Source organism: Vigna unguiculata, chromosome 2 (genome assembly GCF_037176805.1).
Source record: "Vigna unguiculata cultivar grain cowpea cultivar isolate G323 ecotype 2 chromosome 2, ASM3717680v1, whole genome shotgun sequence".
NCBI lineage: Eukaryota > Viridiplantae > Streptophyta > Magnoliopsida > Fabales > Fabaceae > Vigna > Vigna unguiculata.
The window spans coordinates 23,053,196-23,073,822 of record NC_140793.1 but is presented as its reverse complement, the minus strand read 5'-3'; the positions used below and the strand labels follow the sequence as shown (position 1 = coordinate 23,073,822).

Genomic DNA, 20,627 nt, shown 5'->3' with positions numbered 1-20,627 from the left:
GAACAAAGTCTAAATAATTTATACAGATATCTTTGTGTTGGAGTCATAGTGTTTTGATAAATTTCATAATCTAAAATCTAATTTTTGTTTGGAATATTTTTATTTTTCATGCTAATACAACTAATCTATTTTTTTATTATTCACAATATTTTGAAATTCACTTGAAGTGTTTTTTAAACCTTGTCACATTACATTTCATCCATAATATCACAAGCCTAGGAGCCACTCAATCCAACTTGGTTCAGTTGAAAGTTGACCAGAGTTAGTTCAACCAAAAGTTGAATCAAGTTGGTCCGATTAAAGGCCAATCCATATCGATCTAGTCGAAGATCGAGTCATGACAACCTGGGTCACAAAATCAAGTCGAGTCGGCCTAGACTAAATGTTGACTAGAGTTGGCTCATGTTGAAGGATAGAGCTGAGTTAACTTGAGCTAAAGGCTTAACCCTTTAACCTTGATAGCCTCGACTTGATCTTTAATCCAAGTTGACTTATCTCAACTTTTGAACCAGACTAACTCCTATTAACTTTTGGCATGAACGAACTCGTTTCGACTTTCAGTTCGGAGTGACTCGATTTGACCTTTAACATGTGTTGACCCGGCTTGGCCTTTGACCCAAAGTCTCGACCTACAGACTGGGATGGCTTGATTTGACCTTTAACATGTGTTGACTTGGCTTGACCTTTGGCTCAAACTAATTGTCTTGTATTTAGGAGTTAATTAAAGTCTTGTATTTAGGAATTGGTTTCTAACATTACCTATCAAGATTTTGACTACTAAAGGTTTTGGTGACCAAATGTTTTGATATCCAAACTAATCACGATATGAACAATTATTTTTTATCACTAAAATTAGTCATTGTTTAAATATTTTCTTATAGCAGAAGAAAATATTGAAGTGATGTTTTCTTCCAATGTAAAGATGAAAATAAATAGGAGTGTTTGTGGTATGTTTTGTTTTATTTTCAGAAAAAAGTGGTTTAAATTAAACACAAATGTAATTCATAACTCAGTTTAATTAAAAATTATGCCAATGTGCAACCATAAACGTAAAGAGTAAAGCACAACAAGCCAGCTTCAACAGAGATCAAAATCACCTTTAAATTATATTCACAACTCGCTTAGGCATTCATTACAAATAAAGAAAATGCTATTACTTTACTTACAGAAAAACATTCCAGTAGTTCAAAAAAGTAACAAATTCTTCAATACACTTAGACCCTCTTCCACTTGCCAAAGAGAATAATGGCATGGCAAAAATAATGAAGAAACTACATTCAGTGAAGCTCTTGTATCAACTGAAGATGGCATGATCATGGTCGGTGATAGACATATTTTGTTCTAGGATCCACAATGAGACCTTTTCCTCCATTCACTTCCAAGTCATGCCTATGAAAATATGAGTAAAGAATGAATTAGAACCTATAATCTAAGCAACATTTACCAGGAAATAGAAAACAACAAACAAAATATGCTACACCTTTCTGAAGCCAAAATGCTTTCGGAAATGAAGTACAACATTTTATGAAAAGAAAAACGCTAGCAACAAGACTTTTAACATACTCTTTACACACACTTGAAAACTAAACCAATTTGCCTTTGCTTTCACAAGGTAAGTGGATAACTGCTTAGTGTATTTTTTTTTTTAAGAAAGTGAAATTTAAATCTAATTCAATCTTATAAAAACAACTTAGTAAGATAAAGTTTGTATTTACTTATATATTATAATTTAACTTTATGTCTAATCAATGTGAGAGATCTCCTACGGTATTAAAAAGAAGTGAATGCTGATGTGTATCCAACATTTGGACAGTTTTAATATAACTACAGATAACAAAATCATGCAGATCTCATTCACCATTTCCCACTTGTGATTTTGTAATTTCCAAAATTTTCAGTTGAAGTGTGCTACTAGTACTCCTAGTTCACGGAATGGCATTATGAAAAGGAATGCAAACTGGAAAACATAAAGACTCAACTGAAAAACGAAATCTGGGATGGTCAACTGTTCACGGGGTACATATCTGAAGAGCTGTAGTAATCTATCAACATACACCACTTTCTTCCATACCTAAAAGTTAATCATCAATGTTAATAACATGCAAATGATGTTCTTAAAAATGTTTACGTATGTTAATAAATCTGACTCATACCAAACCGTCGACAAGCAACTGAAGTGCGAAAATAGTCAATTTTAGTCCAACAGTTGGGTGAAGGATATATATTGCCTGTACATATCAGATTGAGAGATCAGAACAAGAATTACAAAGGCATAACAGAAATACATTTAAGGAAAAAGATGTGTTGCATGCGTACATGCAGGTTGTGCTGGTGCTTGCGCCCAAGTATTTGTTGTAATCTTCTCATCCAACCTAGGTCCGGTTGCCTATTTATGTGACAAAAGGTATTGCATACAAATCTTGAGTAACTGATGATAAGCTTTATTAATAAACACAGTTTCATAATTGTTAACCAACTATCAAAGCACAATTGTGTTCCTATGTATTCTATATTCAAGTATGGTTCACTTTAGTGGCAAGTTGTATTAGCTATAGAACAACTCCCAATTACTTTCACCTTGCCCCTCTTAAGTTTTTGTTTCACAGAAAATCTACCACTCATGCATGCAAATCTGCTACCACGATAATAATGAATTCAAACTTATCAGAAAAATCCACCCATGACAAAGGAGCATAGATTAAGCCACAGTACAACACATCAAAAGATTGCCACATTTAAATGAAGTATGTAGCCATATTTAGTAATGTCAAACGGGCATAACAATATAGCAGAACCAACCACAACAAAGAAACATGACTACATAAAGTAACATCAAGAAACCATGGCAAAAACGGAAAAAGGTCAACCTAATGTTTCTAGCATCAATAAAAAGTGCTATTTATACTGTTAGAAGTTTCACATCGATCAGAGATAAAATAATTTCATAATATATAAATAGGGTGCAAACCTCACCTTACAAGTCGGTTTTGTGGGGTTGAGTTAGACTTAAAACTCATTTCTAACATGGTATCAGAACCAAATTAAAGCTTATCCTAGTAAACTTTCTTGGACATTCTGTTCCACCCGCTATGTCGGACCACCCATTTTTAGTCCCACGCACAAGATGAATATACCTCGGCGTGAGGGAATGTGTTGGAAGTCCCACATCGATCGACTAGAGATAAGGCAATTTCAAAATATATAAGTGAGGTGCAAACCTCACCTTATAAGCCGGTTTTGTGGGATTGAGTTAAGCTTAAAATCAACTTTTGACATATACAATGTTAGCTGTTTTGCCAATTAAGTACTCTCAAGTTTAGGAATAAGCTGTGATATATCATTTTACGAGATACATCAGATTTATATATACAAGAACCTGCTGACAATTCTACGAAATAGGGAAAACTTATTCTAGGGGAGAAATCCCTCTGATTATGAGATCGTTTCTCCATATACAATCCTAGTATTAATAGCAAGACATGTTGTAGTGATATAAAATAAAATTACAGCAAGGCTAATATAAAACTTCCTGAAATGTATCGAGGGCAACCACGGTTTTGACAAATACCATACAAGCTCAAACAAAAATGTTAGCGATATTTTGCGACATTGACAGTTGAATTTCCGGATCCCTTTTTCTATTTGAAAGTGAAATTAAAGAGTTTTAGGTATGAAAGAATTTTTTATTTGCATAATCAACTAATTCACAAATTATATAACTAGCTCAACAATTAAGGTATACAGTAAGCTCATCCAAATATTTTCACAGACAACCCTAGCATATTTCATATCTATAACACAAGAAATAGACCAATATGAGAATCCCAGAATTCCATCATTTAACACTTACACTTGCAGAGATGCAGCAGAGTGAAAATATACAATAGTATATGGTTTGTGCATTATAGGCTCAAACTCCTGAAATTTAACACACAACTTTTAGTATACTCAAAAAGTAAACAGCATAAACCAAAAGAATAAGGATTAAAAATTATTCATAAATGAAGATAAATTAAGAAAATTAAACTTCCCAACATTGAAGATAAATTTATAATAGCTGAGCTTATGCTTGTCAGCAGTACAATGTCAAGCTGAAGGATATAGCTCAATCACCTTCACTACATAAAGCACAAATCGCTCCAGATCAAGACATCTAAGCAAAAAGTGGGCCCCGACAACAACCATGACAGGACGGCCTTCACTGTCTACCCCTCCACGATAACTGAAAAACATAAGTATCTCCGAAATTAAAAGTAAATATCAATCTGAACACATGCATGAAATCTTCCTTTTGGATAGTTAAGAGATGCCAGAATACCAGAAAACTTCAAAGGGCCTAAAACTTTGTTATTTATTGTATCTATGGTTGAATTCTTACAAGAATTAGATATTATTAAGTATAATATAAACCTAACTCAACCTCGTAAAATCGATTTGTAAAATAAGGTTTGTATTTGCTATATACTATTATTTGGTGTGAGAGATTTCTAATAAATATAATCCGAAAACATTTTTCTTTTCTCTCTAACAAAATAAAATTTGTATCATTAATATTGCACAAGTGTCTTAGTATTACATCACGAGAAAATATATTTTCAAGTTAAGCTGAAAAAGTCATAACCAAAAGGACTGAAGAATTTAGCACCCATTGTTCAGTTCATCACTTGTTCAAATGACATAAATTTCTCAACCTAGAAATTTTGCTAACAATCAATTGAATTCATCAATCTTGCTACAGTTAAGCAAGCGTAAAATGAATGGTACTAGGAATTAGCTATTAGTTCTTTTATGGATGGGATTTAGGCCTAACTTAATCTTAGATGTGAAGTTTGCATCCTCTTTTATACTATAATTTGGTTAAAGTCTGTAGTTGACATGAGATCTCTAACAAGCTCCTCATTTATAGTTAATGCTAATTAGCTCTAAATTAGGAGATGATTCTAATAGGAACTTGGGTGTAATGAGGTGCCCAAGACCCACATCGGGTAATATGGGGTCCTCAATGGAGTATTTTAAGTGTTTGATTCACCACCCATAAAAGCTAGCTAGGGTTGATTCTACAATTGTTTGAGTGATGATGGGCCCATAACCCATAGGTCCCATGATCAGAACCTGGCTTTGGTAGCCAGATGAAGATAATATAAAGGAATTAGAATGAATATTTTAGAGTGTTAAATTTCCCTTTCTTAGGATCGCATATTTATAATATTCGTCAAAGGATAAAAATTGGGACTATAACGCAAGTTTGGTTTCCAGAATAGAAGAGAAGCCCTGATTCCTTGTTTTGAAGAAAAGGACTCAAAATGCCCCTGCTTGTGGACAAGAAAATTCACTCAATGAAACTCATCCACTCATTAAGGAATTCAGAGTTGGGCCAAGTCTACCAATTTTTCTCAAGGAGTCTGCCTCAAGCCTACACAAAACCAAGTTTTATTGCGAGTTAAACAGGTTAGGGGAATATATATAAGCACGTAAACTCGTATGTTTTTAAGTGTTGACAGATTTTAATAACCATGTATACGTGCAGACTTGTTAGCCACATATTTCTCCTCAATTTTATAAATAAAAACAATGAAACATATAAATATCCCTGACTAATTTAGGAACTGAAAGTATGCATGACAAAGCAATGAAATAGATATTACTTACACAATTTTCATCTCTGCAATTTCAGACAAATTTAAGGATTTTGCTTTCGAAAGATATCTAGAGTGCAGAGAATATTCTTCAGCGGCAGACAATGGAGATCCACCTATTTCACCAAATCCAAGCAAGTTAGCAAAATTCCAGCCTCTTTGTGCTTGAACAGTTTTTTCCCACTGCTCCAAACGTCTTTCATCAGGGTCCTTAATCAAAGACATGAAGGCGGGATCCAGAAATGTATCTAAATAAGATGTAGTCCTGTAAACACCAAATTAATCAGGAAAATTATACAAGTTATAAAAATGGATGACACCTATTTAGACAAATACAATGAAAAAGCTCCAAGAAAATATAGCTTATGGCAATTAATACTGTGGAAAACAAACATAAAGCCACAAGAACAGTAATTTTTAAGTGCTTGTTTGACCTGCACGGCAAAAACATTTGAGGAAATGGAAAAGTAGGTTTTGACCATTTTTTTCATTGCTGCTGAAGGGGCATTTAAAGAAGAAAATGTTGTCTGTTGCAATATGAAGCACAGTAGCATCGCAAAATTGCAACAAAAAAGTTAGATTACTGACCAAAATCATATTTTAAACTGCCATCTGCTTTCATTCTTAATAAAGTTCTTGACATTTAGCATTTTCATACAATCCACTCCCCCTACCTACTTTACATCTACGAAACAAAAATGTTTGTTAAAACATATATATCGGTTTCCATATTTTGTTATCTCATTTGTTTTCTCTTTGGATAATGAACATGCGTTAGTGCTTTAGGTTTCATAGAATATCAACACAATCAACACAATATAATACATTATAGAATATTATACAAAGTATCTTTCCCCTCCCCCACAATACCTAAGACCAAGCAATTTCAACAATTCCAAATTATTACCATTAGAGATGATAATTAAGAACAAATCTGACAATCGATAGAATGACTGGATGACAACAATCAAAATGTTAGTTTTATTCGTCAATTACCATTTGAAGAGAGAGAAAAATTCATCCCACATTCCAAATGGCAAGTAAAATCATATAATGGTGTCCCATCATTTATAATAGATAGATAGACTAAATAAAGTGAATTTATATGTGATACAGACTAATATAGGGTCTTAGTATAGAATGTTTTATTAGATTCGGTGAGATCTATTAATCTGAGCTTAGAATGGTAAATATTTCAAGAATCTCGCACTAAGTTAAAAAATTTACTAACCTGCGAAGTGAACCGACATCACTAACAGGAAGATCAACAGGAGCTCTAGCAGGTTTTGAAGCAATCTTTTTAGGCAAAGGTTTTATTCTGATTTTGCGCTCATCTATGACAGTCTCACCATTCTCATCCCCAACATCTGCAGGAAGCTTTGCCAAAGCCATCAACTCCTCTTGTTTATCCCGGGGAAAGTAGAGCGGAAGCAACCTACATGGATATTATATGAAAGGTAACAGTGAATACGTAACAAACTTGAAAAGAAAAGAAAATTAAACAAATATACTTTCGACAAGTTTATTTCATATAAAGCACCGGATACGTCAATAACAGAAAATAAAAATTACCTTTTATATATCTCAGTGTCAATTGTGCTGGTAGTGCAAAAGATGACAGCTGTTATATTGTCTTTGTGCTTCTCAAGAAATCGCCGCACAGTTCCTGAATACAAACACCTTAGCAAAGATATAGAAGAATGCAAAGTATAGAAACCAATAGTAACAATAATCAGACATCACAAACAGTTAAAACCAGTCATTCGTTATGTCTATACAATGAAATGAGGGTTTTGGAACTACATAAAATGGTAGAATTTTGCACAAAAGGATGCAACTATACAAGCATCTGCCTTCTTCGTAATTTGAACCTTGTCATCCCCTTAATCAATAATCTAATACTAGTTAGTAAGATGGAACACTAAAGAAGTAAACTGATATGCACCCGAGCATGTTTTGTCATTATATCTTCTTCCTCTCCCTTTCAATCAATGATTGATTTACTTTTCTTCTTAAGATAAAATTAGCTTGTTACTTTTTTCATTTTTCACATTAAAGACTGATATTCTCTGTATGGATGGAACAGCAATAAAGTAATTTATCTCCAAAAGAAGGTCAGTTTAATTCATACAACATTATCAGCCTCAACCTGTTTAATTTATTTGGTCAGGATAAATATCACAATAATGAACATATGAAATGTAAAATGTGCAAAAAACTCACTTATAGCTACATGCGCTGCTGGCTCACGGGGATAATTCTTTGCCTCAGTATAAATACATCCCATAGCAATACTGATTGATAAGTGCCAAACAAAAAAGTAAGTCTCAGATCTTTGAAGCTATATGGAAAACAAAATGTTTCAAGGAAACAAAAACCTTTTAAGCCCATGTTCAACTAAAAGTTCTAGGCAAGAACGATAGCAATGGCTTAAAGCGTTTTCTGCAGCAGTTTGGTACTTCGAAGCATACTTAGGCCCCACAGTATGGATAACTTTCCTGCAAGAAATTAATTGGTGTAAATTTCATATACAATGAATCTAACTTCATGCTGAGAGAATTAATTGGTGTAAATTTCATATGCAATGAATCTAACTTCAAGCTGAGAGAATTAATTGGTGTTGTAAAATAAGATGAAAAAGGGTTTTGGGATTAATCTCCCTTGTGTAAACCCTACACAAAGGATAGTTTATTTATAATGATAATGGGCCAAACCCAAAAATACATAATGGGCTCAGCCCAACTACTAAACAAAACATTATATCATCTAACACTCCCCCTCAAGCTAGTGCATACAAATCGTATGTACCAAGCTTGCTACAAAGATAATCAATTCTAGGTCCTCGAAGAGACTTAGTGAAAATATCTGCTAATTGATCACTTGAGTTGACAAACTCGGTCTTGATGTCCCCGGATAGGATTTTTTCTCGAATGAAGTGACAGTCAATTTCAATGTGTTTGGTCCTCTCATGAAAGACAGGATTAGAGCTAATGTAAAGAGCAGCCTGATTGTCACATATGAGTGTCATTTGAGTGACATCTCCAAATTGCAATTCTTAAAGCAATTGCTTAAGCCAAACAAGTTCACAAGTGGCTAAAGCCATAGCTCTATATTCCGCTTCTACACTAGATCTTGCCACAACACTTTGTTGCTTGCTCTTCCAAGAGATCAAATTACCACCAATCGAGACACAATATGCGGAAGTAGATCTTCTGTCGAAAGGTGATCCTGCCCAGTCAACATCTGAATAGCATACAACTTTTGTATTAGATTTGGAATCATATAGTAAACCTTTTCCAGGAGAGCTTTTGATATACTTTAATATGCGAATGATTGCATTCCAATGTTCTTCACATGGGGAATTAAGGAATTGACTCACCACGCGTACAGCAAAAGAAATATCAGGACGAGTAACAGTAAGATAATTCAACTTTCCAACTAATCGTCTATATTGTTCAGGATCTAAGAAAGGCTCCCCCTGTTTAGGTAGAAATTTAATATTAGGATCCATGGGTGTTTCTACAGCTTTAGAATTCATTAACCCAGTTTCCTCCAAAATATCCAATACATATTTCCTCTGAGATATGACAATAACACTATTGCATTGTGCTACTTCAATACCCAAGAAATACCTGAGTTTTCCAAAATCTTTGGTCTGAAAATGACGACAAAGATGTTGCTTTAAGAGGGAGATGCCAAGGTTGTCGCTTCTAGTGAGAACAATGTCATCAACATATACTATTAAGTAGATACATCCAGGACTGGAGTGACGATAAAAAACTAAATGATCCACTTCACTGCGAGACATACCAAATTGTTGAACAAAACTACTGAATTTTCCAAACCAGGCCCGAGGAGACTGCTTTAGGCCATATAAAGATTTGTGAAGACGACAAACCAATCCAGAAGACTCCCCCTGAACAACAAAACTCGGAGGTTGATCCATATAAATTTCTTCATTCAAATCGCCATTTAGGAATGCATTTTTGACATCAAGTTGGTGAAGAGGCCATTGTCAAAGAGCAGCCATGGCAAAGAATAAGCGAACAGATGCCATCTTGGCCACTGGAAAAAAGGTATCACCATAATCCAAACCAAAGATTTGTGTGTAACCTTTGGCAACAAGGCGAGCTTTGAGATGGTCAACAGTACCATTAGGGCCAACTTTGATAGCATAGACCAACCTGCAACCAACAACAGATTTCCAAGATGGTAATTGGACAAGATCCCACGTTCCACTATGCCTGAGAGCACTCAATTCATCAAGTATGGCCTAACGCCAACCAGGGTGGACTAATGCATCACCTAAAGATTTTGGAATTGACAAAGAGGAAATAGACGAAAGGCATGTATAGAAAGATGGAGAGATTCTATGATAACTCAAAGTAGCATAATGGGGGGAATGATTACGGGTAGAACGCATACCTTTACGAAGGGCAATGGGAAGATCAGACTCAATTCTTGGAACCGTAGGAAACAAATAACTCGGCACTTGATGTGAGTCATGTGGTGGTGGTTGGCAACAGTGTCTTCTGCTATAAACCTGAAGAGGTGGTCTATCCGCAATAGGTACACTCGGAGGTGGCTGAGGAGAATCCGAGGTGGCACTGGAAGTGGGCACACTAGGAGGATCACACACAATAGGGATATCTATAGTAGTAGATGGTGGCTCACAACGAGAAGAGAAGTGTGTGAAGTAAAAAGAAGACTAGTCAAAGGTGACATCAGCAGAGATAAAATGACGGTTGAGGGAAGGAGAGAAACACTTATACCCTTTTTGTGAGCGTGGGATCCTAAGAAGACACATTTGTGTGCTCTCGGAGACAACTTATCCAGGCTAGGACTAAAATCGTGAACAAAACATGTGGACCCAAAGACTTTAAGAGGTAAAGGGTGAAGAGGGTCGTGAGGAAATAAAATAGAATGAGGAACTTGGTTATGCAAGACTGAAGAAGGCATGCGATTAATGCATCACCCCAAAAATGTGAAGGAATTGCACCATGAATTAAAAGAGTGTGAGTTGTTTCAATAAAGTGCCTATTCTTGCGCTCAGCCACTCCATTTTGTTGGGGTGTATAAGCACATGATGTTTGATGAAGAATGCCCTGAGAAGCCATAAAATGTTTGAAGGATTGAGAGAGATATTCACGACCATTATCACTTCGCAAATTTCAAATAGATCTCTCAAACTGAATTTTAATTTCATGAAAGAATGATTGAAAAATAGAGAACAACTCAAAACGATTTTTCATTAAATATAACCAAGTACATCTTGAATAATCATCAATAAAAGTAACAAAATACTGAAAACCTAAAGTAGATTTAACACGACTAGGTCCCCAAATGTCCGAATGAACTAATGCAAAAGGGGACAAAGCCCGTTGTGAGACATTACAAGGAAAAGAACTACGACTATGCTTTCCTAATTAACAAGACTCACACGACAAACTAGATAACTTGGACAAGCTGGGGACAAGTTGTTGCAGTTTGGCAAGGCTGGGATGACCAAATTGTGCATGAAGAAGGGATGTTGATTCCATAGCTGCGCCAACATGTGAAGGAGGACGAAGATGATACAGACCATGAGACTCACATTCGGTGCCAATCATGTGTCTCGAACTCCGGTCCTGTAAACAAATAGAATCTTTGGTAAAGGAAATAATACAATCAAGAGAACGAGTTAGACGACTGACGGATAATAAATTGAATGGAGACCTAGGGACATAAAGAACATGATCAATGGATATGGCTGAAAAAATATTAACAGTACCAACACCATGAGATGAGACTCTAGACCCATCAGCCATTGTAACTGAGGGTAAATGATCCGGACAAGACAAAGAAGAAAACAAAAATTTGTTACCAGTAATATGATCTATGGCCCCTGAGTCAAGAACCCAAGGACCAAGAGAATCAAAGTGAGTCCGGCCAACAAATGATGTACCTGTGCGTGCAACAAAGGCAGATATAGTGGAACTAGAACTCTAACGTTCCTCATACTATTTGAGAAAGTCATTGAAAATGGCAGGGTGCCCTGCGGTATCAGATGAAGCAGGATCCGCAGTCGCTGATCGGGGAGGAGGATCAGAGTGAACCACTACAGTAGACCGAGGAGGACGTCCATAAAGAGCATAACACTTGTTAATCTTGTGGCCTAACTTGCCACAATGGTCACACTTGGGTTGTCCCTTTCCTGGCTTGCGAAAACGATTGCGATCATCTCGTTGAGAGGCCAAGACTGAGGAATCATCAGCACAAGTAGATGTATCAATAACTTGTTTTCTTGGCACACGTAAAAGGGCAGAACTAGTAGTAGTAAAGTTGGGCACAACAGAAGACCCCAAAATCTGGTCGCGAACATGGGAATATTCATCGGAAAGACCATGTAATGCCAACAACATAAAGAACTTTGACCGTTGCTCAAGTTCTTTGGCTGGAGTAGAGGCCGGAGGCAATAACTCATTAAACTCATGGAGAAGGGCATGAATTTTGCCCAAATATTCAGCCATGAGACCAGGACTCCGCGGAGCAACAATCGTGAGAAGATCCTGACAAACACCATAAAGACGTTGAGTGTCATTGGTGTATAATAACTTGGCTTGTGCCCAAACGTCTGAACATGTTTCGTATGAACGAAACATTTGTTTCAGCGAAGAGGTAATGGTGGACTTAATGACGATGCATAATTGGGCATCAATTTTTGTCCAGCGGGAAGCTTCATCTGCAGCAACTGTAGTTACACTCTGGGTGAGATGATCTTCATATCCTTGACTCTTGAGCCAAAGTTTGATATCGGATGCCCATGTCACATAATTTGTGCCATCCAACTTGTCAATGTATAAATGCACATTGACGTAGTTGGTATAAACAGAGGGTTCAGACAGAGAGGTGCTTGAAGATGACACACCTGAAGTGGCAGCGGAAGAAGCCATAGAGGGAGAAACCCTATGCAATGAATCTAACTTCAAGCTGAGAGAATTATATATGCAAACGAATACAGATCAGAAACAAGGTTTCAGAACCCATTAACATAATTTGTGTAGCATGACAAATGACTTAATGATCTCATCTCACACCAAAACATACGAAAAGAGAAAACAAGTTTCTGCCAATGTCCACATTGCAGTGTCCACATGCATGCACTCACAATCGCATATGCTATAATTTACAAATCCAAATCCATGCCACTGTACACTTATACACGTGCATTGGATCACATATGCCATTCATAATATACAATCAAAATTCAAAAGCGATCAAAGGTAGCATGAGAATGCAACAGCACTGACTTAAAGACATTCTCAGTTTCCTTTCTCCAAGAGAGGAGACAAAAAAAATTATACTGTAATAGCGTGGAGACAAAAAAAAATTATAGTGTAATAGCAATTTCCGACTTTGAAAAGGAAAAAAAGGGAGTCTATATACAAACCTTGCAGGAAGGTCATAGGCATTGGTTACTTTCGCCATCCCTGTTCGACATCCACCCTGTCAACAATTGAGATATGTGATATCAATTAAATTATCATAACCATTTCAAGAAAGCTGCTTCCTGGCATGTCATTTTATGGATTGTTGAAACATAATGATGACACAATGCTGCCATCTTGAGCTCAATCTCCCAACCAAAATATTATCACACCCAACAAATAAAAAATTCCAAAGAAAATATAATAATCACTAAATTTACGAGCTCAAATAAAATTGAGCGCATAATAAAATTATTACATTACAATTTATAACTTATAAGAACTATACCAAAGTTGCACATTCTTCTGCAAGGCCAGGTCCAGCTGCTGCATGCAATCCAGGGCTGCTGTGTGATTCATCCAAGACCTGTAGACAATAAATGCAAGCAAGCTAAGAAATATAATGCTATTAGCTCAATTATATTATTTACTGGAGGTCCAGTACCGACTTGCTACATAGTATAGTATCATTACATACATAATCATAATAGTCTAAGGTGCAACATAATTGTTGAGAATTGATAGAACTTATATGTGACTCAATTTCCAATGTCATGACAGACACAGGACAGAAAAAAGTGAGCATTGAGCAACAGGCAGGTAAAAATTGGTCTTTGTCAAGTTTATTTAAAATATAGATCCTGCGTTAATGACATCATTTCAATAAATTTACCCAGAGATTCTTTCTTAAGGTTCAATATTGTGTGATTTTATTACTTATCAGGAATAAGTCACTTTTAGCTGAAAATTTAATTACACTCAAGCATCAGAAAGCAAGTGCCTCTAAGAATTCAATGACTCAAAAAGAAATATTTATGCAATTTCTCTAAAGATGGGTTTCTTGTATGTTGAAATTAATAGGGAAAGAGGAAAGGAGATAATAAAAAAGACAGAATAGTCTATTTAGTATCTATGATAATATCATTGAGCTCCTAAATCCTAATTCTAGTTAAATAAAGGAACAAATCCTGAAATATGGAAAATCCATTTAGACTACGAGAACATACTCAAAAATACCATAAAGGTACTATCAGATATTTTCTACATATTCTCAAACTAAAGCTTATTCAGCTTCCAACTTGTTAATGAACATTTAAAGCTCAGGAAGGTGGCAAATGCTAATCATTGACAAGGAGGCCTCATCTGACAAGAGAGAACAACGTCTGAAGATGGGAGGTAATAGTGACCAAAAAGGGGCAGAAGGCACCCCCATGATGGACATGAAGTCATACATTAGACAAACTATTAGCTCTTGTTTATTATAATATTAGGCTACTAGTTATAATTAATTAAGCAAACAAAATATTATGGAAGGTGGAAACAAATTGTAAGAAAACATTTAAAGTAATCAAAATACTTCAAATAAAACAATGACACTGAGATATTTTATAGATATTCTAATATCATCAATGCCAGTGTCCAATAGGAGATGCATGCAAATAAATAAATTGAGCATGAAGAACAATAACACTTTCTCAATTGGAGAGAACATGCACATGAATAAAGCAATCGCTTTATATGATAAAACAACCACTCTGGCGTCCTTATCAGTCCAAACTGTTACCTAGGAGTCCTTACAGATCATAATATCATAAAAGAATGAAGAAAGGAAAACCGATCAGAAATTAAAACAATCTTTAACTTAACTTAAGAACAGCAGTAGAAATTTACAGTTTATCCAAAAAGTTCAATGTCAATTGTTTTCTAGTGTAGACACAAACAAGTAATGATCGCAAACTCCTTCAACAGGTGATCCTATTTTCTTGCTTTGTTTGCACAACTTGAATTACAGTAAAAACAAAGAAAATATCTTAACATTAACTAACTCTCAATTACCAAACCAAGAAAAGCTAAACCAAACTACATAAATATGTAAAGAAAAACCAAACTATGTCACTACTAAACACACATGCACTCACTCACCTCATTTGTTGAATTTACCACAGCATCCACCTCAAGGTTCCAGGGGTTACCCCTCCACAAGTATATCTTGGAATTAACTTCATGGTTAACAGGAAACCTTGACTCAGAACCACTGCCACCGCTCTCTGTCCCGGACTTGAACGTCAAGGGATCAGGAAAGTATGAACTAGAAAATGCTGAGTCTCCGTTGTTATGCTCTAAGGAATGTTCAGCATCAATCCACCTTGGAACTTGATCCAAAGTCACAACAGAGTCCCCACTATCATTTGGCAATCCACCCCGGGATGTGGCTGAATCTGCAGTAGCCACAGGCCTATACATTTCAGGGACTCCTAAAATCAACAGCACCAATCCTTATGTTGAGGTTCTTCCAAATAACCTTTGCAAGTTCCACAATTGCACATTAACAATCCCGAATTCACACCTTGGCTATTCAATCAGCACAATCTCAACCATGAGAACCTCCTATAAAACAAAACATGAGATTCCAAAACAAATTTCATGGGCAAACCTTTTCTTCAACTAACATTTGTCCAGCGAGGAAGAAAACGCAATAACAAAAAAAAACAGGATTTTCAATTTTCAAGGCTAAATGAAGAGGAAAACTCGTCATATTATTTCCCTTCGATATGAAGGGGGCAAATTTTGATATATATGAAAAGGGAAAACCTTAATTTCTCATGGAGAAAACGTTAATATCTGAAACTGAAATCTGGGTTTCGAAAAGCAGCACCTTCTTTCGCTTCTTCTCCTTAAAGTTTGTTCATTTGGGGATCAAATGAGATATAATACAACACTGTTGTTGCTGGTTACACGGGACGATGAGCTTGAAAAGTTTAAATTTTTATTTAATTATTGATTTTATATATATAAAAAAAAAAAGAAAAAAGATTACGTTTGTTTGATTTTTGTCTTTTAGGTAATGTTTTTATCAGATTGCGGTGCCAATGATTAAGCAACAAATTAATATTAATTAATTGATTATTTAATAGTTTCCCGTAATATTTTTTAAGAATAATTGCAATGTTACTATTTACATACAATTATGATGGTTCGTATTCACTGTTTATGAGTACACATCTTAACTAATTATATATATATTATTAAATATCTAAATTTATCTTCAAATAAAATTTTCAATTATGTATTTCCATGAAAATTTAAGATTCATTTACACCAAAAATATTAATAAAAAAAATCTATCAATAACTATATTCATCTTGGTAAGTATTTACTTAATTATATACAAAATCTCCCAAAAAATATTGGGAATAAACAAACATGCCATCAAGGTACTAAGAATAATAATTCAATCAATTTCAAACAAAATAATATTTAAGTGAATCTTCCAATAGTAACGATAATTTTAGAAAAAAAAAAAAGATTTTAACCGATATTCTTTGAGTTCAAATTAAGCGTAATTCTTAAATATGAGAAAGTTATATTAACCAAATTTTTATTGTATCCATCGATATTCTTAATTTGAACGTGACATGACAGTTAATCTGACAAAACAAAGGAAATAACGAGAAAAAAAATAGAAAATGTTTCTACATATACCAATGCTTAGTTCCTAAATAAATTAGGAATAATATTGTGATATTATATTAAAATCGAGTTTAAATCTAATTTGATACCATAAAATTAGATTATAAGATAAGAATTACTCAATTTATATATTGCAAATTAGTTTTATATTGAACATCTTCAGAACTTTGATCCTACTGAAATTCACTTCACAAGTCCCAAGTTTCAAACATCGTGACAAAAATGACCGAAGTGATTTTACGTAAACAAACCAAGTTTTCCTTGTGTGTGCTGAGTTGTGTGCAAATTAAATCCAGAACTTAACATGCTGACGAACACAAGAGAGGCAAGGGGAAAAGGACACAATTGTAGTGGGTTCTACACAAAACCCTTGCTTTATGCTGATTCAACACACATTCACGTGCCATGTTCCCTAGTGACCAAGTAATACATTGATTGGAAAACCGTGCAATTGTTTTTTTTTTCTTCAGACGTGACAAAATGGGTCGGTCTATTCAACCGTCTGTGACCTGTAAAAAATGGTCGAGTCGAGCTAGTTTATCAAACAGAAACCGATCAATAATTACAATTTAGTCCGTATAGGACAGGTCTGGTCGAACTGTTTCGTTCACTTTTTTTTCTTTTTTTTTTTAAATTTTTTTAAAACTTTTTTAATTTGTTTTTAATTCTTTTATTTTTAAAATTTGTTTATATTTACATATAAATTATTATTAAAGGCATATTTAATCAAATAAAATATTTTTAAAATTTTTAATTGATTAGTTAATGTTTTTAATTAGATAAATTAAAATAATTATTAAATTTACATATTAAATTATTAAATTATAACTAATAATTGAAACTTAATTGGTAGGTATCAATGATTTAAATTATAATACTATTATATATTTACATATTTAAAAAATATAATATAAAAAATTAATCTTTTTAATTACTTTTATTTTTTTAAAACGGGTTAGCTGGCCGATACTTTGGCCTGTCAAGTTGACGGGCTGGACGAGACGGCCAAAACGGGCTAACAGGTTAAAACTTTCAACCTAACTCGTCTTTTTTAACACTGGCTGACAGACTAGCCCGTTGAACCAAATCCGTTTTGACACCCGTATTTTTTCCAATCCATTAGTACTATTTGATTTTATGATTTTTTATGTTAGATTTTAAGTTTAATTTAATTTTAATTTTTTTTATAAAATTAATTTATAAAATAAAATTTACACCTACTTATATATTATAAATATATTTTATTTTTAATCGATGTGAAATTATTTTATAAAACCGATTCATAAAATAAAATTTATTCTTATTATATATTATTTTTAATTGATGTAGAATAGTTTTCATGTCGAAACTTCTATATCTTAAAAACTTGAAACTGAATATTAATAGTAGTCGGATAATAACCCGACACTAAGTGTGATACAATAATGGAATAGGCAAATTGATCCGAATACTCTCTAATTTTTGTCAATTCGACGGTTTATGTGACATTCTAACCTATAATAATGTTTGATGTTAGGAACTTGAGTGTTTGTTTTATTATAAAATTTAGATAAATAGGTGTCAAATCTTACCTGAAAGTATTGAAATAGATACTTGTGAATTATTCATACATGCATGTGAGATCAGAGTTTGATCCTCAGACAAATTTTTATGTTAATTTGTGAAAGCTTTATTACTTTTTTTTGTTAGAATGCTTATCAGAATTTGTATGAATTTACCAATTTTTGGATGTGATGAACCTGCACAAGAATGGTAGTAACATAACAAGAGAGGGGGAAAGAAGCATAAAGGAAAATGAGATGAAAGCTTCTAAAGTAGGAATGAAGTATGAGTTTTTTTCTGAATAATAATAGACATAAATAAATGATGTGGGAAGGATTCAGAACAAAATTTTGAAAATCTGCAATAGACCTATCTGTTTCTTCACCTTGTAGAATTCTAAATGCTTAAAGTTGCAGCTGTTCATAATTTATGTTAAACCCTTTTTGATTATCTTTTGTTCTGTATGGTGTAATGAGATGATGATGTTACTCTTGTCCAGCTTTCTGCTTCAACATTGCTATGAATTTGTCCCTCTCCTCTGGAGACATTCCCTCTGCAGAACAATCTCCAACTCCCCATTCTGCTCCTCTTATGCAGTACTTGTTCTCAATTTCTTTACGGTTTCTGAACACCAAAAAACTGTCATTGTTTCTTCATCACAATAGATGCAACAAAATCATAAACAAGTCATTCGAATCATTAAGGTATTAGATTGCAGTCATAAGGGTTTTCTCCTAAATTTTTACATGGAAAGAAACTGAAAAAGATAACAACTAATTTACTCATTTTTCTTAATTCTTAAACATGGCCCTGGTAGAGATTATTCATGACTAGTAACATTAGGTTTCAAACTTTGAACCACTTGGTAAATAACTCATTCTATGATTATTGTCTAAAATTTACTAAAAATTATACAATTATAAGTAAAATTTGAGAGGTCTTTAGATTAGCAGAAAAATACAACATCACAACGAGACATGAGTCGAGTTCAACAAAAATAAGGGATTAACAATATTTTCAACACAAAAACTTAAAATAATGAGTATACTAGTCTTCATCCTTGTATGGTCTTGTATGGTATTCAATTCTCAACTTTCATATTTGCATTTTTCATTTATCATTTACCATCTATATAGTCCAATGCAGTATCATAAGATTTTGACTCTGCAAACAACACACGCAATTAAAACAAAAAAGATTACTTCTCTTTATTCAACTTGGATTGCTCAAGCAGTTTCTTCAGCAAAGGAGACGACTTAATTCTTTCATCATTCTCTGCATATTTCTTCTGGTTTTCATCTGCAAAAACAGAAATGAACCCAGTTTCAGTTTCATCAATTTCAGCTGATTTCAGAAAACAAAAGCACAATAGTTTAAGTTGGGACCATTGAGATTTTTGAGAAAGTCAATCTGTGGTAGCTGAGGACCAGGAACAGCCTCTAGACCAGAAATTCCTGACATGAATCCAGCATTTGCTGCATAATACGAAAATGCTCATACTTTCAGTTAATAATAACCATATTTTTCAGGAAAATAAGATTGGTACGGTCGATTAAAAAGAGAAATGAAAAAAACATTATTAAAGAATACACTTTAAGTCTAACTCAACTCAACTCTAAAAAACTTGACTTATAAAATAAACTTCCAACAAACATTTATCGATAAAATAATAAATCAATGAATGAAATTTCAGCCGACACAACACCACGTAATGACACAACATAGTACAAGAAAGCAGCAACACATGATAGTGGTACCTACCAGGGGTTGTCCAAAGAAGAATGGCAAGTGAAGCAGCCAAAGGAACTGAGTTTTGAAGTGGTTTGCATGAAGGAAGAGAAGGAAAAGGCAAAGAATTTGTGGATATTCTAATTTGAAACTTCTTTTGAGGAGTGCTGAGTTTTTCAGTGAAAGAAGAATTTGTTGATGAAATCTGAATGAAAGAGGGTAGTGAAGTGGAAACCATGATTGATTGGCTTCTCCCTTTTCTGCACAACACTGAGAAGGAAAAAGCAAATGAGATAAGGGAGAGCAGAAACAGAAGGCTCATATTGCTTCCTTATATGATCTATTTTATGTTATGTTAAATTTTTACTCTCCTATATTTTGCTTTAACAATTAAACTAATGCAATTTTTAAACGGCATCACATGGTACTTTTTTAGTTGTTATTTAACTAAATTTAATTTTTTATTAATAATTTACATTTTATTAAAGACATTAAATAATAATAATAATAGTAATAATAATAAAAAAAATAGATCTGATGTTCGTAAGTCTTTTTTTTTCTTCTTTTAAATTTTATCACTTAAAAGTAGTGTAAAGAAGTCGAATAGATTATGTAATAAGATCGTATTGAATTTACAATGTTTAAGTTGAAAACCATGTAAATATTACATTTATAAAATATTTAAAATTAATTAGGCTAGATTACAAGAAAAAAAAATTAAGATTTAATTATGCTTTTAGTTTTTAATATTTGAGATAATATGTATAGTCTCCTAAATTTGAAA

The 20,627-nt window shown here is 33.8% G+C and overlaps 2 protein-coding genes across 4 annotated transcripts; both read right to left on the bottom strand.

Moving 5' to 3' along the window:
- Positions 1–1,076: 1,076 nt before the first annotated feature.
- Positions 1,077–15,879, bottom strand: LOC114173850 (uncharacterized). 3 transcript variants are annotated; one of them, XM_028058500.2, is made up of 15 exons: positions 15,759–15,879; positions 15,026–15,490; positions 13,392–13,469; positions 13,066–13,121; positions 8,015–8,134; positions 7,860–7,930; positions 7,209–7,302; positions 6,868–7,071; positions 5,650–5,901; positions 4,114–4,222; positions 3,851–3,918; positions 2,317–2,386; positions 2,154–2,228; positions 1,980–2,071; positions 1,077–1,389 (listed from the first exon to the last, which is right to left on the bottom strand). In XM_028058500.2, the coding sequence occupies exons 2-15, from the start codon at positions 15,344–15,346 to the stop codon at positions 1,314–1,316; spliced, it is 1,686 nt and encodes a 561-aa protein (XP_027914301.1). In that variant the 5' UTR covers positions 15,347–15,490; positions 15,759–15,879; the 3' UTR covers positions 1,077–1,313. The 3 variants fall into 3 exon arrangements, 2 of the variants coding, with proteins under 2 accessions (XP_027914301.1, XP_027914300.1); XM_028058499.2 differs by having other exon boundaries at positions 15,695–15,854; XR_014993003.1 differs by lacking the exons at positions 1,077–1,389; positions 1,980–2,071; positions 2,154–2,228; ... (6 more) ...; positions 7,860–7,930; positions 8,015–8,134 and adding exons at positions 10,853–11,263; positions 11,581–12,605 and having other exon boundaries at positions 15,695–15,854.
- A 2,479-nt stretch (positions 15,880–18,358) lies between these two features.
- On the bottom strand, positions 18,359–20,167 carry LOC114173159 (uncharacterized). Its single transcript, XM_028057405.2, has 4 exons — positions 19,877–20,167; positions 19,501–19,590; positions 19,318–19,414; positions 18,359–18,739 (listed from the first exon to the last, which is right to left on the bottom strand). Exons 1-4 carry the CDS (start codon positions 20,163–20,165, stop codon positions 18,601–18,603), a joined length of 615 nt encoding a protein of 204 aa, XP_027913206.1. The 5' UTR covers positions 20,166–20,167; the 3' UTR covers positions 18,359–18,600.
- Positions 20,168–20,627: the final 460 nt, after the last annotated feature.